Source organism: Neovison vison, chromosome 11 (genome assembly GCF_020171115.1).
Source record: "Neovison vison isolate M4711 chromosome 11, ASM_NN_V1, whole genome shotgun sequence".
Lineage (NCBI taxonomy): Eukaryota > Metazoa > Chordata > Mammalia > Carnivora > Mustelidae > Neogale > Neogale vison.
Genome location: NC_058101.1, coordinates 188,032,649 through 188,060,260, shown reverse-complemented (window position 1 = coordinate 188,060,260; position 27,612 = coordinate 188,032,649). Strand labels below are relative to the sequence as shown.

General features: G+C 36.4%; 1 protein-coding gene across 1 annotated transcript; it reads right to left on the bottom strand.

The window, feature by feature from the left end:
* Window positions 1-2,052: 2,052 nt before the first annotated feature.
* Window positions 2,053-22,016, bottom strand: FRG1 (FSHD region gene 1). The gene is given in 11 exon segments (XM_044225452.1): window positions 2,053-2,371; window positions 3,555-3,665; window positions 4,195-4,286; window positions 6,664-6,768; window positions 8,836-8,950; window positions 10,830-10,887; window positions 12,700-12,825; window positions 19,604-19,674; window positions 21,703-21,779; window positions 21,782-21,909; window positions 21,912-22,016. Coding segments are annotated over 11 exon segments (1,008 nt in total). The 5' UTR covers window positions 22,000-22,016; the 3' UTR covers window positions 2,053-2,334.
* Between the last annotated feature and the right edge of the window lie 5,596 nt (window positions 22,017-27,612).

Sequence of the window (27,612 nt, the reverse complement as noted above, 5' to 3'; positions counted from 1 at the left end):
GAAATAAATGGATAGAAAAGCAGTAAATGGATAGGAAATTTCCTCAGGAATAGAATCTATTAACAACAATAGGATCAAATAGATTCTAGAAATGAAAAATAATGTCTTGAGATTTAAAAATCACCAGATGTGTGTAACAGCAATTTGGAGACAGTTAAAAAAAAAGTGAGTCAGTAAACTTGAAGAAAAGAACAACTGAAATGATCTGAAATGTATGTAGTCAAAAAAATATAGGTGTAGGGGAGCTTTTTCTTTGGTTATTGTTTTTTATCACATATAAAGCCTTTTTGACATGGCTACTGGACTGGTAAATCAGTGGAATGCTTGACGACATCCTTTTGTACAAGAAGAAAAATGTGGACCAGACGACAATATTTAGATTTATTATTGTTGACTCCTCTCACTCTGCCAGATTGCCTTCAGTGCTGTAATGAGGGTTGGAGTCAAGTGTAATGATAGAAATTGGGAAGAACATTTATCTATTACCTGTGATTTTTTCTTGCTCTCCTCCTTCAGTAGCGCATAAACTCCATGACGGCAGGCAGTGCATATTTTTAATCTGTAGCTTCCCAGTTATCAGGACCTGAAATTAGTTTTGCTCTCTGAAAAGGACAAGACCTGGGGGAGCTTGAGGGTGAGCATGCTGACAGGGAATCCAGGAATACACTATGTTCTGAAATTGAGGCAGATAGAATGAATGCTGGTTCCAGGGAAATCAGTCAGCTGGCAGATGGTCTCAGGTACTGAGCTAGTGTTGGAGGCAAGACTTCAATCTCTTGAGGGTAGTGTTTCTCAAAGTATATTTCAGATCATTTGCTTCAGAATTACATGGAGTGCTAGTTAAAATGTCAATTCTAGGACACAATCCTAGACTTGCTAAGCTGGCATCTTTATGGATGGTTCTTGAAAATCTACAGGTACCTCAGGTGATTCTTACATCTATAAATTTGAACTACTATTTATTTTTAGGGGCTGGGAGCTGACAAAAGCAAGAAACAGACTAAGTCCAAGGGCAGGTGTCAGAAACTTGGCAGTTACTATCTTGGGCTGGAAAATTTTTTCTTATGGGGGCTGCTGTCCTGTGCCTTGTGGGATGTTAAGCAGCATTCCCAGTCTGTAACCCTAAATGCCAGGAGCACCTCTTCTCTCAGCTGTGACAACCCCTTAGAGCCACACTGGTCCCTGGTTGAGAACCACTGCTTTCAGCTGTCCAAGTAGTAAGCATGTTCCTAGCCTAAGGATCAGATGAATTAGAACACAAGATGCGGGTTGGGGGGCTGGGGGGATAACCAGCTACTGAACTGGAATGACAATTTAGGACTAGATTTACAGCAAGAGCTCCTTTATAAGGTTGCTACTGGTAAGCTTACCTTACTTGTTGGAGAGTGGCTGTCTAACTCCAGAGCTACTGACCAATGGAATACAATGGCTGAGAACTAGACAGGTCTGGCAGTTAGGCCAGGTCTCAATCCTGGCGGTGCATCATCCACGGGGAATCATAAAAACATAGAGATGCATCAGCCAGACTCAGTCCTTCTGAAGCAGAATTCCCAGGGGTGAAGCCCAGGCATCTGATAGACAACCTGCATTCTGGAACACTCACAGGGTCAGGTGACATCTGGAATACTGTGTTCAGGAATTCAGAGAGACACAGGCTAGGAATAAAAGTGTCTCAGCAGAGCAGACCTCAGCAATGTATAGTATCTGAACCTCTTTAATAGCTCCATTCTCATCCCATCCCGTCTCTACGTAGGGAATTTTCCCAATTTTCTTCTTATTCTCCGTTCAGAGCCTACCTATCTTGTAATGTTTCTTATTCCCATCCTACTGCCTAATACCTGATTTCTTTCTCTTTTCCCACCCACTCTGTTTGATATGTTTGGCTTGTGTGATTTGGACAATATTTAGGAGGCAGAATCAAAGCCTGTTGACTGGATTGGGAGCTTCTAATTTCCTTTTAAAGGTCCTAATTAAGCATCAGTGGTATAAAATAATATAAAGTAAGACTGTAAAACAATAAGAGATTCCATAAGCTGCACAAGACACACAGGGTTCACAGAGTATCATCTCTTGCTTTATGACAGAAAACCTAGAAAAGAGAAAAGATTCTATGGCATGTTCAGTGTGTACTTTGTTTCAATTCCATGTGAAACACTACAGTTAACTAAAAAGTAAACCCTTGGGGGGACTCTTGATTAAACTCGATTAATCTTGTTTAAACTAGCTCTAGTTCAGCAGTAATTCCCTAACAGCCCAAGAGCTCTATAAAAACACTTCCACTGATTATTTTATTCAGAAAAAAACAAATAGGAGAAGAAAGAAACACAATTCTGGTCATTTGCAGTATCTATCAGCTTTCAATTTGGCTCTCCTGTTTAAACAAAGACAAATGATAAAAATTATGTAACACATGCCATATATAGTCAACTACTAAATATATATGCACACTCAGAAACTGTGTTTTCAATTTTGGTTATTGCCATACTACTTACATTAAAATATTTTAATTAAAATTAACTTTTCAATATTGTTTCATGCTAAATACATTCTACTCTTATGAAAGTCATAATCTTTAAGAAATGTTGCCTAAGAGCTTTTTCAATCCACAATAGCAATTTTAATTGCCTCTGAACTTAAGCATGCCCTAAACTTCTATTTAACAGGGTGGCAATGTTCTATTTTCATGAGTGATAAAAGTTAACAAGACATACAACTTATTTCTTTTGTGTCCATATCCTGATTTTTTTTTTTTAACATCCTATTCTTGATTTCTTAAAACTAAATACATTCTTTGTTCAGCAGGGAAAATTCTTATATCACTTACTAACTTCTGGTAACAAGTCGATCATCTAGTTAAGAAGAAATATGATGAAGCAATATCTTTATCAGTAGTGTGAAGAAATGTTTTAGGACTAATTTTGCAACATAGGACTTGAAGGAGTGGCAGATTACCAAATTCTTTTTCAATCTGGCACTTATTTATGGTTATAAACTTACAGCTAAACCTCTCTACCCACTTTTTTGTTATAGATCTAAGACACTACTTACCTAAATAAGAATAGTATTAGATAAATATTAACATTGTGTTATGATAAATATCCTGTACACGGCTAGATTCATCTTAATGAAAATGCTTCAGTTTTATTTCATTTTATACTTAGTAATTTTTAAACTGATCTGTTTTTATCTCATTTTTAGGAACCTGTACTATTCTACTAGAACCCACTGAGTTCTGAAATTAAACTACTTCTTTCTAGCCCTTCTAATAGTTACAAAAAGATGATGTTAAATAAATTTATGAAGGGGTTTCAGTCAAGTCTGAATGTCTTATAGCAAAATATGTAAGTTTTTGGAATTTGGCTACTACTAGATATTGTTTCCTGGGTGATCTTTTCCTAGACTTATGACGTCCTTTTTAGGTAATATTACTACGTTCATAAATTAGGAGACAAAAATTTAAGAACGGTAATATTTGAAAAAGAACACTGATTATATGTAAGCCATTTCTATTGGATCCTAAAAATAGTTATAAAAAAAAGTAAAAATATACCTACCTGTCCAGAAGTGTTTCATGCAAAAATCCATCTTTCCGGGCCTTTTTGAGAATTTTACTGTCTTCTTTACTTATTTTAAGTTTGTGGTCTTGGAAGCTCTGAAATTTCTTTCTGTTAAGAAAATGCCTTTCTTGAAAATCATCTCAAACTTTGATTATACATGTTTACTCATGAATTTACAAATATTTTTAAAGTTTTTCATTTATTTAAAAAAAACAAAACTATTGTATTTCTTTAAAAACATACAGCTTTTCAACTGCAAAGATGACCTTGGTGTTCTTCCATGAAGAGGGCAGTTGTTTGGGCAGCAAACTACAAAGCCCCAGTTCCACTAAGGCACGTTGGCTGGAGTCCCTGAATCCTGCCTTTGGGACAACATTTGGTTGGCATTAGGTACTGATAAGCGATAGTCATTCTATTAATGAATAAGGAACAAAGACTAACCCAAGTGACTTTAGCTTTGAAAGTTAGCAGGGTAATTAGGAAAACTGAAGCTCTGAGAAAAGAAAAGCATTCAGCTTCGTTCTTTGTCCTAGAGTCTATTTTATGCTGCCCCTTGTCCTTCGGTATTTTATTTTACGTGTCTTGAGGAGTACTTTGTTGCCAAATCTGTAAGGTCTAAAAGGAAAAGAATACATACACGTAATTGATTTCACACTGTTTAACATTTCCTTTGTCTTCTTCTGGAATATCATCTTTTTTCTTAGTTTCTCTTTCAGCACAGGATCTAATCTGGACAATAGAGATAAGAACCCAACAGATTATACATCTATCTCCCCTCTTCCCCACTTTACTTATTTCCTAAGAACCCTGTAGGTGATTTCTTATGCAAATGAAGAAAACAACTTAGCAATCAAATTCAGAAAAAGTTTCTAGATATGATTTTAGTTATATATGTATAATTTATATAAAAAATTGGTTATGTTTCTCTAGAGCCTTTGCATCAGATGTAAAAGACAAAATTATATGAAAAACATTTTATAGATCAGGTCCTGCTGACCAATTAGGCAATAATTTAATTAATTTGGCCTCAAAGTAAATATTCAAATTATCATATTTTTTATTTTTTATAACACTGAAAGTTTAAGATAGCTATTTTAATTTGCATAGCTATTCCCAAATCCATTTAAACTTTTAACATGACACAGACTACTTTCACTTAATTGGAATCCACTCCTTTTAATTCTTCCTGTATCCTCCTAAGTTGTGACAGATAAGTACTATCAATGCCATAAACTGATATAGCAAGTAAGATCTACTGAGTCGGACAGGAAGTGGACATAATTCAGGCCTCAGGAACTGGCAATTTGCAACACAGAGGACAGAATTTACATCTCCAAGGATTTACATCTCCAAAGTGATCTTTATGCCTCAGAGTCCAATTCCAAGGCTTCTTAGAAAGTGCTGACCAATGAGGCATGTCCTAGTGCTACCTGTGTGACAAGTTTGGGTAGCAGAGTCCTAGCAGACCTGGGGAAATTACTACTGTCCAGGGTCTGTGACAATACTACTTTTGGCAGGAGGTAATGTGTCTTGATAGTCTATAAAGATGCATGGCTGATCCAGATTAGCAGAGCGTATGAAGTAAAATGCAAGGTAGAAGTAGTTCTGGATTATCACTGCTCAGAGCTTCCAGGTACTTGACTAACCAAACAGACCCTTGGGAAATGTGACAGATAGATCGTATGAAAACAGTTATAATTAAATACACTACAGTTTCTTTTCCCCCATAAAAGTACAAAATGCTGCACTTTATTTGCATTGTCTTCAAAAATTATACTTTTAGGTAAGTGAGAAATCCACCAGCATTTTTCTAATGACCTGATCTTTTCTAATGAGAAGCAGTATGGTATGGAGTGTCAGAGTAGTTTCCAGTCAGCTGGGCCGGGGTACACATCCTGTCTCTATCCGATCTAGCTGCGTGAGTTTCATAATGACTGCAGCAGGTGGGGATATAAGGAGGCTCAAAGGCTCTCTCCTCATCGGTAAAGTTAAGGTAACAGGTACATCACAGGAATTAAAAAAGATTCAAGAAGACAGTGCAGGAGTCACATTCAGCAGAGTACCTGTAGCTACTGGCTTCTGTTTTGGTTTGTGTGTGTGGTTTTTTTTAATGTAATTATAATTACATAATTACCTTATAATTCTGTTTTGGGGACTTTTTCCTCAGATATACCTGTACACCTACAGAATGATGCATATCCAAAGTTTTGTGTTACAGCACTGGTTCTAAGAGCAAAAGAATGAAGTAACCTAAATCAGCATTTATGAGGAACTGACTAAATAAATTAGGGCATATCCCTAAAATGGAACATTATATAGCTATTAAAAAGAGAAAATTTTCTACAAAGTAATTGATAAGGGAAAATCTCCAAGATAAAAACATTAAGGAAAAAAAGAAAATAAAGGTCTAAAGGAGTATATGCAGGAGCCTAACTTTATTGTAAAAAAGTAGAAAATTATAAACATAAATTTTTATTAAGAACTGGTAGGCTAGAGAAGGATGGGAGTCATGTCTTTAAATGTTTGTATTTTTAAAATTTTGAACCATGTGAACATATCTATTAGATTTTAAAATGTAAGCAAGCAAAAAAAAAAAGAGTACTAAAAAGCATGTGGAACTACTCAGAAAAAGGGACTAATACATGGAGGTAGGATATAATAATTTCTCTAACACATGGTACAAATAAGCCATCAGTTATAGGATTTATAATTAAGCTTTTTAAAAAAATATTTTATTTATTTATTTGACAGACAGAGAGAGATCACAAGCAGGCAGAGAGGCAGGCAGAGAGAGAGGAGGAAGCAGGCTCCCTGCTGAGCAGAGAGCCCGATGCGGGGCTCGATCCCAGGACCTCGGGATCATGACCTGAGCCGAAGGCAGAGGCTTAACCCACTGAGCCACTCAGGTGCCCCATTAAGCTTTTTATAATAAAGCTTATTTGGAGCATAGTATAAAAAACTATGTATTACATCTTTGAAATAATAACAAATGACTACTGAACATTATTAAGAGATACGGTCACATCATTTATGTGACATGGATTAATCTATAGAAAAATTAAGAAGAAAGCAATTTATAAAAAAGAACAAAATAGATCACAATTACCTTTATCATTTCTTCTTCTCCTGCTGTTTTACTCTTTGCTTCTATATCACCTGCTTCATTGCATCTAATAAAGCAGCTATTTGAGGCCAATAAAGCCATTTTCCCCTATATAAAAAATAGCAAAAAAAGTTACAAGACTACTGCAAAAGAATTCTTAAGTCTCGAGAATGAAATGAATTCTGTCCCTTAGCCCCAACTGTAAAAGTAATCAGTAAAGAGAATTTGGAGAAAATACAGAAAATTTAAAAAAAATCACCTATAATCTTACTACTCAAAAATAACCCAATAAATATTTTTAGTATATACTATTAGTAGGACTAAATTCTAACTAGATGAAATAGAATTGTCTCCTTCAGCCTTAAAGACCTATTGAGGATATAACTGAATTAGTTCTGTTTGAAAAATAATCAGCTTTTAAAGATAATAAAAAATTATATAATGCATAGTAATTTACTCAAATAATAGTGTTTTTTTTTTAAGATTTTATTTATTTATTTGACAGACAGAGATCACAAGAAGGCAGAGAAGCAGGCAGAGAGAGAGAGAGAGAGGAGGAAGCAGGCTCCCTGCTGAGCAGAGAGCCCAATGCGGGGCTCGATCCCAGGATCCTGGAATCAAGACCTGAGCCGAAGGCAGAGGCTTTAACCCACTGAGCCACCCAGGCGCCCCTCAAATAATAGTGTTTTAAGTAAGATTTTCTTCATAATTAGAAAATATAAAAATTTATAAGAACTAGCTTTTGGTGCTTTTGAATTTACTACGCAGAACTTCAAGATCAATGTCAGAGAGTTTTGGACAGAAATGATGGTGGGCAGAGGTACTACTGCTATTTTTTTGCACTATTTCCTCCCCCAGTTTTACTGAGATATAATTGACATAATCATGCGTAAATTTAAGGTGTATAGCCTAATGATTTGGCTTAACACTTACTGTGAAATGATTATCTTAGTAAGTTTCAGTTAACATCCATCATCTCATGCAGTTAATAATAAAAAGAAAGCATAAAAGGAAAACCATTTTTTTCCTTGTGATGAGAACTCAGGATTTAGTCTCTTAACAACTTTCTTCTATATCATACAGCAGAGTTAGCTGAAGTAATTATGTTATACGTTATATCCATGGCACTTATATTTATCCTGTAACTGGAAGTTTGTACCTTTTGACCACCTTCTTCCTCTAATTCCTAATCCCAACACCTGCTACTCTGGTAACCAACCACAAGTCTGATGTCTTTGTCTGAGTTTTGTTTTGTTTTGTTTTTAAGATCCATATATAAGTGAGATCATACAGTTGTCTATCTTTCTCTGATTTATTTTACTTAGCAAGGTCCATTTGTGGTTGTAAATGGCAAGACTTACTCTTTTATGGCAGAACAATATTCCATTGCATATTTATATAACACAACTTCTGTATCCATTTATCTATCAGTGGACATTTAGATTATTTCCATAGTTACTCTTAAAAGTAATGCCAGTATGAACACGGGGGTGCAGGTGTTGTTTTAAGTTAGTTTTTTTGGTTTCCTTTGGATATATTTTCTCAAGTGGGATTGTTGGATCTTATAATAGTTCTACTTTAATTTTTTAAAGAATCTCCAATACTATTTCCACAGTGGCTGCCTCAGTTTGCATTCCCACCAGCAGCGCATGAAGGTTCCCTTTTCTCCACATCCTCCTAGCATTTATCTCATCTTTTTGAAGAGGGCCATTGTAACAGGTAGGAAGTGATACCTTACTGTGCTTCTGATTTGCATTTCTCTAATGACTAGTGATGTTGAGCATCTTTTCATGTACCTGTTGGTCTTTCATATATCTTTTCTGGGAAAGGTCTTTGCCATTTTTTAATTGGGTTATTTGTTTCTTTGCTATTGAGTTGTATCAGCTCTTTATATATTTTGGATATTAACCCCTTATCAGAAAAATGGTTTGCAAATATTTTTTCTCATCCTATAGTTTGTCTTTTCACTTTGTTGATTATTTCTTTTGCTGTGCTGCACTGTTTTTCAAGACCTTTTTAAGGTTATGAGTTCATATTGGTTTGCTTCAATTTAGTGGGTTATATTATTGCTCTGTACTTTTGGTTTGTTTTTTTCTTTAGACTATATATTCTCACTGAATATTAAAGACTATCTTACATTGACAAGAAGCTTTTATGAACAATAATAGCACTTACATCTTGAAAGACTGGTTCCCATTGTTCTCTTGGTCCAATTGCATCTGAACGCCCCACAACAAGTCCATCTGAATTAATACCTAGGTATTTTCCATAGCCAGATTTCAGGGCAATTCTTTAGATTAACAAAAAGGAAATGTTAAAAACTGAGAGCAAGAAAATTAAATATGGAACATAAAAATAATTTGTGTGTATAAAAATCCAAGCTAGCCATAGTCCAAATTTTCAAAAGCCATGTGATGTGTGGCTAGTGACTACCATATAGGACAGTGTAGTTCTATTTATATAATTTTATATTGTACTTATAAAGCTCCTATTACATGGTATCAAACTACTTTCCTCTGTATCAACTTAACATTCTCATCTCAAATCAGGAGAGTTATCATTTCACCATGCATCTATTAACATTATGCCTTTTTAAAGAAAAAATTAGAATATCAGATACAGGAAAAATAGTATCCTATTTAATTTATCTTCTAACCATCGTAAAGAGACATTTGCACTTCCTTTCCTTTTTAGGTTTTATCTTTTTGTCCATTTTTCTATTGGTATCTTACTGTTTTCCTTAGAGTTATGAATCCTGTACGTACATACAAAGAATAAAAACTCATTGCTGTTAATGCTGTTGCAAATATTTTCTTCATTTGCCTATTCTGTATTTTTTGTTTTCAACTGTAAAGAAGTTTCAGTTTATTGATTTTCTTCTGCTTTGATTCTTTAAAAGTCTCTCAGGCACCTGGGTGGCTCAGTCAGTTCAGTGTCTGACTTCAGACACTGACTTCAAGCGATCTTGTGGTTCTGGGATAGAGTCCCACAGGCCCCATAGTGGGCTCTGTGCTCCCCACTCAGCAGGGAATCTGCTTCTCCCTCTTCCTACCCCCCGCCCAGTGCTCACTTGCTCTCTCCAAAGCAAATAAATAAATAAATAAATGATAAATAAAATATTAAAAAAATAAAAAAGTCTTTTACTGTACTTATTGGCCACTCAGAGTATAGGAATGATAATCTTCATGTGATGTTTTTTAAAGAAAAAAATATGATTCTTAACTTTTAGCTTACCCAATCCCTTATGATGCCAAGGGATTGATTTTATATCCATCTACAGGTTAATGATTGTATAATACAAATCATTATCATGTTGATGCAGCTAATTATTAGCATACTGAAATTCAATTTCTGTATGTACTACCCAAAGTATCATTCTATACTTTGTTACTGTGAGAATAAAAAAGGACAGCTTATAAAATGATTGTAAAAACAGTGAATATTCTTTTGGTCTTCATGACTATGTAACATTCTTTACTGATTTTAATAATTTTAATAATATTCCTTTATTCTTTTTTTTTGTTTACTTCTTGACTTCTGACAAGTGAGTTTATGTATCACAGTAACATCAAGCCAGGTTTTGTCTTATGTCTATTTTCTTTGCATGATCTTTCTAATCTATATCTTATTTGGTCTGTGACATTATTAATACTCATTTTTTTCTAGTCTAGTATTATATATTGGTAGGAATCATAGGGTATGTTTTTATTGGGAGCTTTCATTCTCTCACTTTTCTTTTAAGATTTTACTTATTTGAGAGAGAGAGAGAAAGGGAGAGAGAGACAGCATGAGAAGGGGAAGGTCAGAGGGAGAAGCAGACTCTCTGCTAAGCAGAGAGCCTGATGTGGGAGACTTGATCCCAGGACTCCAGGATCATGACCTGAGCCGAAGGCTCAACCAACTGAGCCACCAAGATGCCCACTTTCATTCTCTTTCACAGACACAGTTGTTACAAATGAAATTTAATAATACCTAAATATAGCATATATAAATGTCATATTTTTAAAATGTCACAAAACTACTTTCAAAAAGATTGTTTTGCTTTTTACATCAAAATTGGTCTGTGGACTTAAGTTAGCTTACTTAATTAGCTATATATAGAAATTTTTCAGTAAATAAAATTAAATTAAAAAAATAAAAGGTGATTAATTATAGTTCAACTTACTTACCTGGAATCAGACAATTTGACAGCTGTAAACTGCTCTGGAGGACTAGGGCCTTCATCAACTATAGAGGAAAAAAAATTTTTTTTTTTTTTGCCACCACTTTTTTAAAAATTTTTAAAATTTTTTATAAACATATAATATATTTTTATCCCCAGGGGTACAGGTCTGTGAATCGCCAGGTTTACACACTTCACAGCACTCACCTTAGCACATACCATCCCCAATGTCCATAACCCCACTCCAACCCCCCTCCCCCCAGCAACCCAGTTTGGGAAAAAAAAAATTTTTAAATAAATTTGACATTTGTTACCAATATACACATAAAAATATTCTTCAGCTTTAAAACTAGTTTTTTTGAGGGTAACCTGGGTGGCTCAGTCATTAAGGGTCTGCCTTCAGCTCAGGCCATGATCCCAGGGTCCTGGGATCGAGTCCCACATCTGGCTCCCTGCTCGGTGGGAAGTCTGCTTCTCCCTCTCCCATTCCCCCTGCTTGTGTTCCTTCTCTGTGTATCTCTCTGTTAAATAAATTGAAAAAAAATCATTTAAAAAAAAATGTTTTCTTTTAAAATTAAATATAAGAATAATATTTTGATATAATCATAATACACTCTATTCAGATTAGAGTATCAAGTTCTACTTTATCTTCTAACTACAGTGTTAGTTTTACATACTTAATAGGTAAGTCAGCATGATGCTTAATCACTTATATTTTCTTTTTGTGTTTTAAAATGCACTTGGGGGCGCCTGGGTGGCTCAGTGGGTTAAAGCCTCTGCCTTCAGCTCAGGTCATGATCCCAGGGTCCTGGGATGGAGCCCCGCATCGGGCTCCCTGCTCAGCAGGGAGCCTGCTTCCTCCTCTGTCTCTCTGCCTACTTGTGATCTCTGTCTGTCAAATAAATAAAATCTTTAAAAAAAAATAAAAAAATAAAATAAAATGCCCTTGGTATATAAACAAGCATTTAATATTTATTTATTTTTAAAAGATCTTGTTTATTTATTTGACAGAGAGAGACAGAGACAGTGATAGAGGGAATACAAGCAGGGGGAGTGGGAGAGGGAGAAGCAGGCTTCCCGCTGAGCAGGGAGCTGGATGCGGGGCTTGATCCGAGGACCCTGGGATCATGACCAGAGCTGAAGGCAGATGCTTAATGACTGAGCCATCCAGGCACCCCAGCATTTAATATTTAAAAAACTAAATGCTGCAACTTATTCAAGGGATGGTCATTCATACTTAAAGATACTGCTTTTTATCTTCTGATTACTTCATGTCTCATTAGTGCTTATTCTGGTGGACCAGAAGGGATAACAAAACTTCAAACTGTTAATAATGTTCCAGGTTAGTTTTGGCAAAAGGTTAGAGGACACAGATATCAAATCTTTGACTCAACTATGTTTCCCTTTCAATTCAATTATTTATGTTGCTTTTGATTTCAATTGATACTTTTCTGGAACCATAAAGAATGTTTTCACAGGCTTATAATGGAAAGAGGATTTGCCAATAATTGGTAAATATTAAGGAAGGAAAAAAGGGGAAGAGTCAAATGCAATGGATTTATTCCTTGTACTATACTTGAGATGTTAGAATTTGGTCTAAGTGAATGACTGTCATAAAATATATGCTTTTTAAAAATGTTTTTTATAAAATTTTATTTGAGAGAGACAGGGAGAGAGCACAAGCAGAAGGAGCAGCAGGCAGAGGGAGAAGCAGGCTCTCTGCTGATCAAGGAGCCCTATACAGGACTCCATCCCAGGAGTCTGGGATCCTGACCTGAATTAAAGACAGACCCTTAACTGACTGAGCCACACAGGCATCCCTAAAATACATACTTTAAGTGGTCTTTTCCCTTCCACTTTTTCTATAAGACACAAACCTTCTTTATGTGGAGCTCCCAGTGTAAAAAGTCCGTTGTCAAGTGCATGTATGTAGGTTCCTTTATCCATTTCAATTGCTATGGTTCCTGATATTTCACCAAAATTTGTTACTGTCCACCAGATTCCTAAAAAATAAAAGCAATATTTTAAATTTAATTTTAGATTTGACACAAGGGTCTTATTTGTTGTTCTTGTTGTTATAACTTATTTTTTAAAACATTTTATTTTGCAGTTATAAGAAATAATACAGAGAGATCTCATATGTCCTTTATTCACTTCTCCCTGTGGTAATATCTTATATAATTATAGTACACTGTCGAAACCAGGAAACTGTCCTTTATACAAACTATGAACCTTATACAGATTTCATCTGTTTTATATACATTCATTTGCATGTTAGTATGTATGGATATAGGTGACCACCACCCAAAATCAAGATTACATTCTTTTCAAAATATAAAAAAGCAGTGCATGTGAAGGCATAAAATGATGGAGAATAGTCTCTTTGATTTCCTCCCCAGCCATCCATGACTGCTTTCTAGAGGCAATGACTATTATAACCTGTCCCTTACATATGCCTCCAAAAAGACTTTTGTTTTTAAAGATTTTATTTATTTGACAGAGAGAGAGATCACAAGTAGGCAGAGCAGCAGGCAGAGAGAGGGGGGAAGCAGGCTCCCTGCTGAGCAGACAGCCTGATGCGGGGCTCGATCCCAAGACCCTGGGATCATGACCCAAGCCCAACCAAGGCAGATGCCCAACACACTGAGCCACGCAGGCACCCCCAAAAAGACTTTCTAACATAGTATTCTTTTTAAAATTTTTTTTCAAGTTTTTATTGAAATTCCAGTTAGTTGACATCCAATGTAATATTAGTTACAGGTACAGAATTTAGTAATTCATCACTTATAACACTATGCTTATCACAATAAGTGCAGTCCTCAATATCCTTCACCCATTTAACCCATTTCCAAGCCCACCTCCCCTCTGGCAACCTTCAGTTTGTTCTCTGTAACTAAGAGTCTGTTTTCTGGTTTGTCTCTCTCTCTCTCCTTCTCATTTTTCCTACATTTATCTGTTTTGTCTCCTGACTTCCACATACGAGTGAAAATCATACGGTGTTTATTTTTTTCTAACTTAACATAATGCTCTCTAGCTCCATCATGTTGCAAATGGCAAGATTTCATTATTTTGTGGTCTAGGACAGTATTCTTAACCATGATTTTAGATTAGAAACAATATGAACAGAAACTATGTATTCTATATACATGAACAGAAATGGGTTTCTTTTAAAATTCATTTTAATTCAAATATAATTAACAAATGGTGTTATATTAGTTTCATATGTATAATATAATGCCTCAGCGATTCTATACATTTCTCAGTGCTCATCAAGATAAGTGTACTCTCAATTCCCCTTCACCTATTTCTCCCATCCACCTACTCATGCTGCACATTCAATACAATCTCTATCAAAATACCAATAACATTTTTCACAGAACTAGAATAATCCTAAAATTTGTATGGAACCACAAAAGATCCCAAATAGCCAAAGCAATCCTGAAAAAGGATAAAGCTGGAGGTATCACAATCCCACATTTCAAGATATACTACAAAGCATTATGGTTCTGACAAATAAAGACATACAGATCAATGGAACAGAACTGAGTGTCTAGAAATAAACCAACACTTGTATGGTAAATTAATTTATGACAAAGAAGGCAAGAATACAGAATGGGGAAAAGACCATCTTCAACAAATGGTGCTGGGAAAACTGGACCCCTTTCTTATATCATATACGAAAATAAACTCAAAACAGATTAAAGACCTAAATGTGAGACCTGAAACCATAAAATTTTTGAGAAAACACAGGAAGTATCCCTCCTAATTCTTTGATATCAGCTGTAGAAATGTTTTTCTTATATCTGTCTCCTCTGGCAAGGGAAACAAAAGCAAAATTAGACTACTAAGACTACACCAAAACAAAAAGCTTTTCCATAGTGAAGGAAACCATTAACAAAACAAAGACAACCTACAGAATGGAAGAAGCTAGTTATGAATGATATATCCAATAAGGAGTTAATAGTCAAACTATATAAAGAACTTTTACAACTCAGTACCAAAAAAATACAAATAAGCCAATTAAAAAATTGAGGACCTGAACAGAAATTTTTCAAAATAAGACATACAGATGGCCAACAGACACATAGAAAATGCTTAACATGACTAATCATCAGGGAAATGCAAATTAAAACCACAATCAGATACTACCTTATACCTGCTGTAATGGCTAAAACAACAACAAAAAAAGACAATAACAAGTGTTGAAGATGTGAAATGACATGGAGAAAAAGGAATCCTTGTAGGATTGCAAATTGGTACAACCACTGTGGAAGACAGTAGGGAGTTTCCTCACAAAATTAAAAATAGAATAACTACATGATCCTGAAATTCCACTACTGGGTATTTACCCCCCAAAAAACAAAAACACTAATTTGAAAAGATAGATGCACTCCTATGTTTACTGCATCAGTTTATTGCTGGACTTTTTGTTCTGTTGATCTATGTATTGTTTTTATGCTAATACCAAACTGTTTTGATTAGTGTATTTTTGTAGTATTGCTTGAAATCAGAAGTGTGGTACCTCCAGCCTAGTTCGTCTTTCTTAAGACTGCTAGCTATCTGGGATCTTTTGTGGTTCCTTACAAATTTGAGGACTGTTTGTTCATTATTCGTGAAAAATGCCATTGAAATTTTGACAGAGATTACATTCAATCTGTAGATTGCTTTGAGGTAGTGTAAGTATTTTAACAATTTAATTCTTCTGATCCATGAACATGGAATATCTTTCCATTTATATGTGTCTTCTTCAAATTCTTTTTATCAGTGTCATACTTTCAATGTACAGATCTATCACATCTTTGGTTAAATTTATTCCTAGATATTTTGTTGTCTTTGGTACAACTGTAAATAGGACTAGTTTTCTTATTTCTCTTTCTGGTAATGAAGTATTAATGTATAGAAATGTAACAGATTTCTGTATGTTGATTTTATATCCTGCAACTTTACTGAATTCATTTATTAGTTCTAGTGGTTTTTTGGTGCAATGTTTAGGGTTTTCTATGTATAAGATCATGTCATCTGCCAATAGTGACAGTTTTATTTCTCCCTCTCTGATTTGGATGCCTTTTCTTCCTTTCTTTTTTTCCTACTTGCTTTGGCTAGGGCTGCCAATACTATGTTGAGTAAAAGCAGCAAGACTAGGTATCCTTGTCTTATTCTTGATCTTAGATGAAAAGCTTTCAGATTTTCACTGTTGATTATGAAGCTAAATTGTACATTAGCTAAAGGAGAAATGTGTCAGTCATTAATAATATATTAGATGACATTAGGAGCTCTGGTTAATTTTGTTAGGTCTGATAGTGATATACTCTTATGTAGTAAAAGAGATGGCAGGGCGCTTGGGTAGCTCAGTTGGTTAAGGATCTGCCTTTGGCTCAGATCATTGAGCCCTGCTGAGCAGGTACCTGCTTCTCCCTCTCCCACTCCCTCTGCTGGTGTTCTCTCTCTGTCAAATAAATTAATAAAAATCTTTTAAAAAAGTAAGAGAGCAAAACAGAAGGAAAGAGAGTGAGACTGACTTCATCAGCACCGCACATTTATGTATATATGGGTAGAAGGACATAATATTCTGTGTCATACTTTAAAATTCTTCAGAAAAAAAATGGGGCTCCTGGGTAGCTCAGCCCATTGAGCAACCAACTCTTAATTTCAGCTCAGGTCATGATCTCAGAGATTGAGCCCCCGCAGTAGGGTGGGAGGGAGTCTGGTGAGATTCTCTCCCTCTCCCTCTGTCCCTCCTCCCGCTCATGCACACACTCTCTCTCTAAAATAAATTTTAAAATTCTCCAGAAAAAAACTGTGCATAGGATATTATCTCAGAGTAAGCAAGTATGTCAGTGAAATAAGACTGGCAAAAGAAGGATCATTACTAATGCTGGGGGTATGGACACATGGAAAACTCATTATATTCTCCTATCTACTTATGTATTAGTTTGAAAGCTTCCAAATTACAAAGTTTTTAAAAATTGAGTTTACCACAATGCACAAGATTTCCTATTTATCTAAACAAGAAAGGCTTTTAATACCCAACAAAAAATTAGTAAAATTTCACTTATATTAAGTTGGACTTTTACCTAATTTCATATATATAAATTAACTCAAAATGGATCAAAGATCTAAATTTAAGAGGTAAAATTATCAAACTCTTATAAGAAAACATATGGTAGAAACCTCACAAAATGGGATTTGGCAATCATTTCTTGGATATGACAGCAAAGGCACAAACAACAAAAGAAAAATTAGACAAATTAGACTCATCAAAATGAGTAACTTTGGGGGCACCTGGGTGGCTCAATCAGTTATGAAACTGACTCTTGATTGCAGTTTAGGAAGTGATCTCAGGGTTGTAAGATTGAGCCACAAGTCAGGCTCTGGACTAGGCCTGGAACGTGCTTAAGATTCTCTCTTTCCCTCTCCCTTGACCCCTACCCCACGCCCGTCTCCCCCTCTAAAAAAAGAAAGAAAAAAAAGAAAAACTTCTGTGCATTACAGGACACTATCAAGAGAGTAAAAAGATAACCTAGAATAGAAGGAAATATCTGTACATCACATATCTGATAAGGGATTAAGATCCAGAACATATAAAGAACTCTTAAAGCTCAACAATAACACAACCCATTTCAAAAAATGGGCAAAGGACTTGAATAGGTATTTCTCCAAAGAAGATACACAAATGACCAATGAGCACATTAAAATTGCTCAATATTGCAATTCACTGAGGAAATACAGGCTGAAACCATAATGAGATACTATTTCATACCCACTAGGATGGCTACACAGAACCAGAAATAACAAATATTGGTGAGGATATGGAAAAATCAAAACCCTTAGGCACTGTCGGTGGGAATGTAAAATGGTACAGTAACTATGGAAAACAGGTCTCACAAAATTAAAAATGGAATTACCATATGATCCAGCAATTCCACTTCCAGGTATATGTCCAAAAGAACAGAAAGCAAAGTCTTGAAGAGATATCTGAACACCCATATTCCTAGAAGAATTATTCACAATAGGCCAAAAGTGAAGTAACCTACATGTTCACTGAAAGATGAATGGTTAAATGAAATGCAATATATACACACAATGGAGTATTATTCAGTCTTAAAAGGAAGGAAATTCCACATGCTACAACATGGATGAACCCTGAAGACCTCACCTGATTTCAAAACATTATGACATGACAGTAATCAACACAAATGTATCAGAACAACAGACCAATCAACGGAACACAGAGTTGAAAATTATACTAACCCATGTAAAGTCCATTGATTTTTTACAGCGATATCAAAGCAGTTTAATGAAGAAAGAAAAGTCTATTCAGCAGTGGTGCTAGAACAAGTGGATATCATTATGAAAAAATGAAAAAAGAACCCTGACCCATAATTCACTCCAGATCAAAATTTAATTTCAGATAGATCACAGATATAATGTAAAAACTAAAACTGAAGTCTCTTACAGAAAATGTGGAAGAATTTCTTCATGACCTTGGGGTTAAGCAACAGTTTCTCAGATTGAAGATGGAAGGTGGTAGCCATAATAGAAAAAAAGTAATAAATATGGTTTTATAAAAACTTCTATACACATATATCAAGTCATTATATTGTATACCTAAAACTAATACTATGTTGTATGTTAATTTTACTATAATTGAAAAAAAATATCTAACTTTTGCTTTCAGAGAAATAACATTTAAGCAAATTAAAAGTCAAACCACAGACTGGGAGGGAAGATTGATAACAGAACTGTATTACTTCTTGGTGGGAGTATAAAATGGTGCAACTACCTTAGAAAATTCTTGGTGATTACTTAAATCGCTAAATATCCATCCACCTATTCGTTGACATAGCAATTCCATCTCTAGATATCTATCCAAGATACTTACGCTAATATTATAACTGTTGATTTGCTATTTCAAAAAAAGGTGAGATTTTTCTAGAATATTATCTTTATTCCATTTCATATAAAATGTAAAGGAGCCAAAATTTATGAAATTTCAAAACGTGATTGGCCATGTTTTAAGAGAGGAGAAAGTTGCTTTAAAGTATAGATGTGGAAAGGATCATAAAGTATAGATGTGGAAAGGATCAGAAAGCAGGCTGGTTAAATGTGTTTGGGTCAGTTTATCTCTGGTAGCATTTACAGGCTACCTTGATGCTTTGTTTAAGATTTTCATTTATTTCATAATATATAAAAGAATCATTTTTACTGTGAGTTATTTTTACTGTTCCTTTGGGGACATACTTATCACTGGTTTCTACAATCAAAATGCATAAATGTTCAGGGGTGCCTGTGTGGCTCGGTCAGTTAAGTGTCTGCCTTTGGCTCAGGTCATGATCCTTGGGTCCTGGGATTGAGCCCTATGTAAGTCTGCTTCTCCTTCCACCTTTTCCCCTGCTCGTGCTCTCTTCTTTCTCTCTCAGATAAATAAAATCTTTTTTTAAAATGCATACATTTTCAAAGAAAATTTGTGAAATATATTTAATTAAATAATATTTATGTATATCTGGCCTTTAAAATTATGTACCAGATCTGTGGGATATAAGGTAGTCTAATGAGTTATATTTCTTCTCTCCATGCCTTGTCCTGATGATGAAAAAAAGGCATCAGTGACATCTACTGTGCCAGGCAATAAAGAATCCATAACTTTAAATAATATTGAAAACTTTAAGAAAACTATGCAAGTTGAGTTTCTTTGAACTACTTATCCCTAAGTAGGAAAATATTTTTAAAGGCATTTCAACCAATGTTAACTTTTCTCAGAATAAAGTATAGGAAACCTACCAACAATATCAAGTTGAGTTTCTTCTTCATCTTCTCTTTTTCTCTTCTTCTCTTTACTCTTTTTCTTCTTACTGCAGGAGATAATTTATATAGATGAGTTCAGAAATATTGATCTGATGTTAAGTATCTCAAGATGCAATCTTAGAAGAATCTTTTAAGCTGTACATAGATATAAGAATTATTGATTTCATTATGTACATGATATACTTTCTTATTTCTAATATTAAGAAGTCACTTCTGATCCTGTATGCATTGTGTTATAGTTAAGACAACAGATTCTGAAGTCAGACTGCCTTTTTAATCTTGATATTGTCATTTCTTAGCTCATGGCTTTTGGAAAATTTACTTAATCTCTGTCAGTTTCTCACCTATAAAAGGAGGATAATAATTTAACTAAGCTCTTAAGGTTGTTTTGAGGATTAAGAGATGACCTGTACCTTCATATGTTGCTGGTGAAAATGTAAAATGGTATAGCCACTTTATAAAATAGTTTGGGTTCTTCGAAAAGTTAAACACAGAGTTACCAGAAATGAAAACACATGCCCTAACAACAGAAATGAAAACACACGTCCACATAAAAAGTTTATTAGAATATTCAAAGCCGCATTATTCATAATAACCAAAAAGTGGCAACAACCCAAATGTCCACCAACTGATGAATGGAAAAACAAAACACGTTATATCTACACTACACAACAGAATATTATTCAGCCATAAATATAAGAGTACAAATACATGCTACAACATGGATGAAGCTAGATACAGAAGACTGCATACTGTATGACTCCATTTATATGAAATATGCAAAATAAACTGATGTAGATGGAAATCAGATTAGTGGTGGCCAGGACTAGGGAAACAGTGGAATGGAGAGTGCCTGCTAATGATTGTGGGATTTCCTTCCCATGATGAAAATGGTTGGCAACTTGATAGTGCTGAATTTTGTCAACACGTTAAAACCCACAAAATTGTACTTTATAGGGTGAATTTCTGACATATGTGCTATATCTCAGTAATAAAAAAAACCCAGCATGGTTCAAAAAAAATTATATTGAAGTGCTTAGAATAGTTCTTAGCACACAGAAAGTGGCTGTGTGTGTGTTGATAGTGATTGATAGTTGTGAGAATTAGAAGAAGGCACACTTGTTTGTATTTTCATCAAATGTAAGCTTTCAGAAGATGACTCTCCCCTCTCTCTTGTTAATTCAGACAGTACAAGTTTCGGATTTATTCAGGGTAAGTTCTTTGTGATTCCAGAACCGTAGGCAGAATTGCTCCTTAACACTTCTTTTCATCTTACCTAAAAGTACCGAAAACTATCACTGAGACACGCTGAAATGCTTAATAATTGTATGAATAACCAACTCTAAGCAGATCTACCAGTTAAAAGGGAGGTGGAGACATAAGTGAGCAGATACCTTTTCCTAAAACTCTAATCATCATCAATCACCCCTACAAGCTTCTTGCTACCGACTCTGCTTGCTTACTGTACGTGTTACCTCATTTAATCCTCATCATCATTCTCTTACAGTACCATCAACCTTTCCTAATGAACGAGTCAGTGTAAGCTCAAGGATATTAACGAACTCGCACAAATCGCAAAACTAGCAACTGGTGGGAATCCAGACTTGAGCCCACGTCCCTATTAAACCCACATCTGCATACTGTATTTTAAAATTCAGGATTTTTTTTAGGGGGGAGGGAAACAATGGTGGAAATAAGTATCTCTAATAAAGGAAGTTATTGTTATGATCTACATCATCAGACTAAGGATGCGGAGGTCTGGGGGTCTTGGTTCCCTTATCAAGGGACCCAAACTTTGGGGTTCCTGGGCTACCGGTTCCGCTGTCCTGTCTCCTCCCTTTTGAAGGCGCGAACAGTCCGGGCGCGTCTCCCGCGGCCCCGGCTCTCCAGCTCCGTACAGGTACCCGGAACCGAGTCGTAGGGTCGGCCCATCCGGGACCCGAGGCCAGGCCTAAAGGTTGGGAGCCTGAATGACAGCTCTCTCAGGCTTCCGTGAGATTCTCCACGGCGGGCAGGAGGCGAGGGCGGAGTGCTGTCCGAGAAGAGCCAGTCTCCCGCACAAACTTCGGCCTTACCTCTTAGCCTTGGTTCCCTTGAGCACGAGTTTGGTGGACTTCACATACGAGTATTCGGCCATAGTTCTGGGGACACTCTGTATAAAGACGTGAGAGCTGCCTGAGGGCCAGATACCGCCACTGGCGCGGGAGGCCCCAAAATAATACTGCAGATTCCCCGAAACCGTACGTAACTGCAGGAGAGGATCTGCCGCTCTGAGTCCCCGTATTTTTTTCCACCCAACTCTCGAATTCTACTTCCTGTGTGCTGTCTGGGGCTACGGCAACCGCAGAGGGCCGCAATAAGTCAGGGTTCATTTGCTCTTGAGAACCGAATGTTCAAGCGTCCCTAAGTGAGGAAACCTGGGGAGACGCGCCCTCTCGTGGACGCAGAGGGCCTAATAGCTATGGAACCTTTTTCTTTCTTCTTCTTCTTTTTTTTTTTTTTAAATGGAGCCATTTTGGGGGTATCCTCCTGCTCGGTCTCAGGAGAAGGGCGATCATGTTCTTTGATCAGCAAGAAGGTGATATTACTCAATCAGCCCTCCGGTTCCAGTAGCTTTGAGCTGGGCCTTACTACCCTGCGCAACTGAGTGCATTATCGGGCCTCGGACGATTTACAAGCCCTTCCAGTTCCATAAACGCCGGTTGTATTATCTAGAGACTTGAGTAACGTACAAGAAACAAGTAGGGAGTAAAAGAAAATATAATTAAATGCATAAATTTGGGCCACAGATTTCACAAGTGTTGTAGGAATTTGGGTGGAGGTGGGGCGGGAGGTTGACGTTGGAAACTAATGTAATCAGAGAAGTCTGTGTAGGATGGGTCTCTACAGAGGCTTTCCGTCTCAGTCACTTGAGTATTTCTCCTGCCTGCTCCAATCTCTTCAACAGATTCATAGTTCACTTGCCTGATTCCATTTTCCCCCGCTTCCAAACCATCTCTGATAAAGCTACCCGACTGATCTTTCTAGAGAAATAGCTGATTATTCCCCTATCTAAAATGTATCAAAGGCTACCTATTACTTTCGGTAGGGAAAATACTGGCATCACTTAATAAACTATTGACAGTCTGGCCTCTTTTCCCACCACTTAACCCTGCCACCTTCCTTCCAGTCACACTAAGCAGCTGGAAATGTTTGAATGCTTTCTCTTTGCTCCTGCTGCCTGGAATGCTGCCCTATCCTCTTTCCCACGCTCTTCACTTGGCGCAGTTTTTCAACCTTTAAGACAAACTGGGGCATCATTTGCTTCTTTGAATATTAATAAAGGGAAACCTCACTAAAATGGAGAAAGGAGGAGAGAAAAGGAAGTTAGGTGAAGTCTTTACACTCAACTTGAATTACAGGAAGAATTGTCAATTACAGACCCCCAAAAGAAGAATCATCAGCGTGAAAGAATGAATTACCAGTCTCTGCAAGGGAAAGATGTATATTGTGTCTCCTACCAGGTACTTCTACAAGATCTTCTACCGCTGTAGTTCAGCCCATTAGAAACCTTCATCACCTGGATTCCCCCCCCCATGGACTTTTGTTAAGAATAACCCCTCCCAGCCTCCTCCTTCTTCCATGCAAAGTAATGTTCCTCTTCTTTCTTTGTTAAACTTGCCCATGGTTTTGCCATAGCTTGCATGTCCCAAATTGGAATCCTGTTATTCCCTACTAAACCCATTTTTGCTAGTAAAATAACTGACAGTTTTATTTTTCAGGTTAACACTCCAACAAAACACCATCCTCCAATATCCTGCCTTTCTCATTCTGTAGCTAATTGTGTGCTTTTTCAGGGCAGAAACGTAAGTAGCTTATTTATTTTTGTTTCACGCACACCCCATGCAGTACTTGCCTCAAAGTAGACCCTGCATAAACATGTTAACATGTTTATCTGTTAACATCTGTTAACATGTTAAGATTCTAAAGCTTGAGGTATACCTGTGGGATAATGGAGTGGAGCATTTAGGAGTGTGGCTTGATTAAATAGGAGGGGTTGTGGTAGAAAAACCGGAGAAAGAAAATTGGAGGGGTGTAGCATATCCTGGAGACCACTGGAGATCCATTCCTTATTTATTGATCAATCATCTCTGCAAAGACACTGTATGCTTGGTGCTAAGATGGTGGCAACAGTATGGACAAAGGCAAGAAGCTAGAGGAGGGCTGGACTTTTCACAGCAGTGAATGGCCCAGTTGTTTGGAGAAAGAGCACGTACAATACAGTGGTGGGAACCAGGATTGAGAAGGCACAGTGAAACTTTTCATTTTCTAGCTGAAAAATTTGCATGAAATCAGGAACCAGTTATGAGAGATTAAATTTCACGGGATGAGATGAACAGAACGGTATTCTAGGATGGTTTTTAGGCAGCACTTGGCCTACGCTGTGTAAGCCCTGAGCCTTGGCTTTTCTTTTTGTAATACAAGCAACTGACAAAAGATGGTTATCTCAAAAACAAAAACTTTGCCAACCACAAGACTAGATAAAGACTCAGGTCACCGCGTGCCCCACTGAGGCTCCTTTGTGATCTTGGTTGATTTCAATAGTTGACCATTTAGATCACTTGTCTTTTCTCTTCCTGAGCTTTAAATTTTCACTCGAATGTTTTAAATTCCCTAAGAGTGAGGCTATAAAACCTTAGACCCTCACCCCCCGCTCCAATAAAAGCAGAACCCTTAGCCTGTGCACACTTCTGTGCTCGCCATGCCCTGTCCCGCTGCCCTGTGCAAACTTGCTGTGTGGCCTCAGCTGTGCTGTGTAATTTCCAGGTCTTATACTTCTGGTTTTTTCAAAGTTTCCCATTGTTGTTGAAGGGCATCTTGCAATCATAATAAGGAGAACAGGGGCTGGTCCAAACACAACACTGGGTATCAATATACTACGACTGGCACAAAACAATGTGATGGGTTGTGTAAGTGATACCAAAACTCTCTTACTCAAGCTGCAACTCTTTACATAATGTAGAAAACTTAGAGACCAGTTGGCTTCAAGACTCTTAGGAGACATTATTAAACTCATGATTCCTGGTGGCACCATAGAATCAGGTTGGGCCCATCTCAAAACTAACTCAGAAAACAAAACCATAGCAAAATTTTGATAGGTCAGTATCCTTGCATACTATTATCACATCTTTTCCAATATTTTCACACTACTTCAGCCTTTTTCTTTTAACAATCTGGGCCACATTGAAAAAATTCCCAGAGCCGTGAACAAAAGAGATAGGATGAGAGGGTGCTGGCTTTTATAAGTGACATTTGGCAAAAACTCAATTTCTTCATCTCTTCAAATGGGGTTAGTAATAGTACCTCTGAGAGTTATGAGGATTTAATGGTGTAATTCATGTAGAGTGGTTACGACCCACAAGTAAGTGCTCAGTAGATGTCAGTTGTGACTATCACCAACCTCATTATTATTATAGGTTGTCATCACATTGGCAGGAATGTTGAAAGCAAGAGAATGGATGCATGCTCTGAAGGAATGAATGTGGAGAGACCAGAAGAGCAGGCACTAAAGCATACAACCATACCGTAGGGGGGTAGAAGGAAAAAGGGAAGACAGGAAGATAAAAAAGGATGGCAGTAACAGGGTTACAGTAGAATTATAGAAATCAAGATGGAGTAGAAACTCCATAAAGATCAACATTATTTAATATCTCAGGAGTTGAGAAGGACAGAATCGAAGGAAAGGCATTGAGTTAACCCACAGGTGACATGTGGGTAAGAGTTTTCACCAGAGCAGTGTGGAGGGAAGTTGGCTTGACCTAGAGAGTAGCTGGAGAAGAGGTAAGAGCAGCTTGCTACTGACTGGCTGCATGGGAAGCAAATAGGGATTAGTACATTCTGCATTTCGGGATTTCATTCCTTCTTGCTCAGCCACTATATACACATAAGAGTTATAGCACAGAGTTACAGAAAATAACAATGAGGCCAATTTCATTTGTAGAACCAAATCAATACCTTATGCTTAAATTAGGATAAATTCATGACTCTCCCTTCTATTCCCACCCTCGGTTTTTAAGTTAAACAGCTGCTTTTCCTCTTCATGAATTCTATTTCCAGATCCTCCTGGATGTCAGTGGCTTTCAGGAGTTCCATAAGTCCTCTAGGTTCTTGATGAGTTAAGGAGGGTGAGGAGGTGTGAACAAACACTGTATTCAGCGAAAGGGAGGATTTTGAAATTCTGTTCATGTGTTTTCAGTAATTGTTCCAAGTTTTCAAGGTTATTTAATGACTGGGATCCTTGTGTGATTTTCCAAGCTTTACTGGTAAGAACGATGGCAGGTATTTGTTAAGATACTGATTCCCAGGCCCTTCACACAAGGATTCTTATTCAGAAGATCATTGAAGAGACCCAGGAATGGGTATTTTTGACAACTGTCAAAAACGATTCTTCCAGCTCAACAAATTTGGGAAACCTTGACCTAGCTTGTGTATTTTCATTGCTGGCAGCTGAAGAAGGCTTTTCCCCAAATTTCTAAAAATAAAATATCTTTTAAAGAAAAGTTGTCTGACTAGATAAAATATTTATACATATACTAGATGTACTGTACTGTATTATATACTTCTGTCATATTTAAAATTAAAGATGGGTAAGAATACTCAGAAAAATTGTATATTAAATGAAATGAGGAGTAGGGGTAGAAAGGAAGGTAGTTTATTGCTGAGAAAAAAAAAAGATAGTTAAAATGTTAGAAATCTAATGTTGCAAACAGAAGTTTGTAAAGTGCAAGAGCTTCAAAATCATGCCTGAAATTTTCTTTGATGTTCAGTTGTAAACTGTGACTTTGGACTAGATTTAGGGGAGAAACCAATTACGCTTTAAAGTGTTCTTGTGAAAGGCTTTAAATGAAAGAAAATCCTTATGTGTGGTTGTAGCAATTTAAATTGAAGGCTTTTAACAAATTACTAACCCTTCCCCTCTTAAAAACTGTCTTTCATTTGAAATGAAAATTTAAGTTGTTGTTTATGCTCTGTTAGCATCCTTATGTAGAAACTCAACAGCATGTTTTACATTTCCAAATTTTTATTTCTTGATTTAGCTGGAAGGAATATACTAATCCATTGATTTTTTAAGAGCGAGGTAAAACAATTTATTTTGACAAGGGCAGACGGTACTTTCTTCCTCCGTATTCTGGTAGCAAAAGATTACAATTAATAGTGATTTCCGCACGAGAGTGGCAAGGTCTAGGTTGGGTTCAGACCAAGTGCACTAACTTTACTAAAATCCTCTTCTGTTGTTTGGTTTAAAAGAAACACAGGAGAAACATTTAGATCTGATACAAAAAAATAAAATCAGTAAGTATGATGAAGAAGAAAGAATGGAGGAAATAGAACTTTGATTAGGAGCGCTGATAAACATTAGTAGGCAACTATGTCAAAAGCCATTAATCTGCTAAAAATATTATGTTTTTAGAGGTGTCTGGTCTGGGTGGCAGCTCTTGATTTCAGCTCAGGTCATGATCTCAGGGTCCTGATATTGCGCTCTGAGTCAGGTCTGCTCTCAGTGGGAGTCTATTAGAGATTTTTTTCTCTCTCCCTCTCTTCTGGCCCTCCCCCTGCTAGCTCTCTCTCTCTCTCTCTCTCTCTGTCTCTGTCAAATAAATAAATAAATAAAATCTTAAAAAATATTATATTTTAAAAACTGGATTGGCTAAATTTATTATTGAGGAGGGGAAAAAAAAGAAAAAGGAAAACAGAATGCATGAAGGTAACCCATAATGCTACAAAGCTACAGTGAATTTTCAACTCTATTCAATGAAATTAAACTCATTGTTGTTATACAACCTCCTGATACCAGTAAATAGTGTCCATTCAGTTTACATTAATAGATACATTGAATTTATTCTGACATCCCAATTTTTATAATTCTTTTTTTTTAAAGATTTTATTTATTTATTTGACAGAGAGAGATCACAAGTAGACGGAGAGGCAGGCACAGAGAGAGAGAA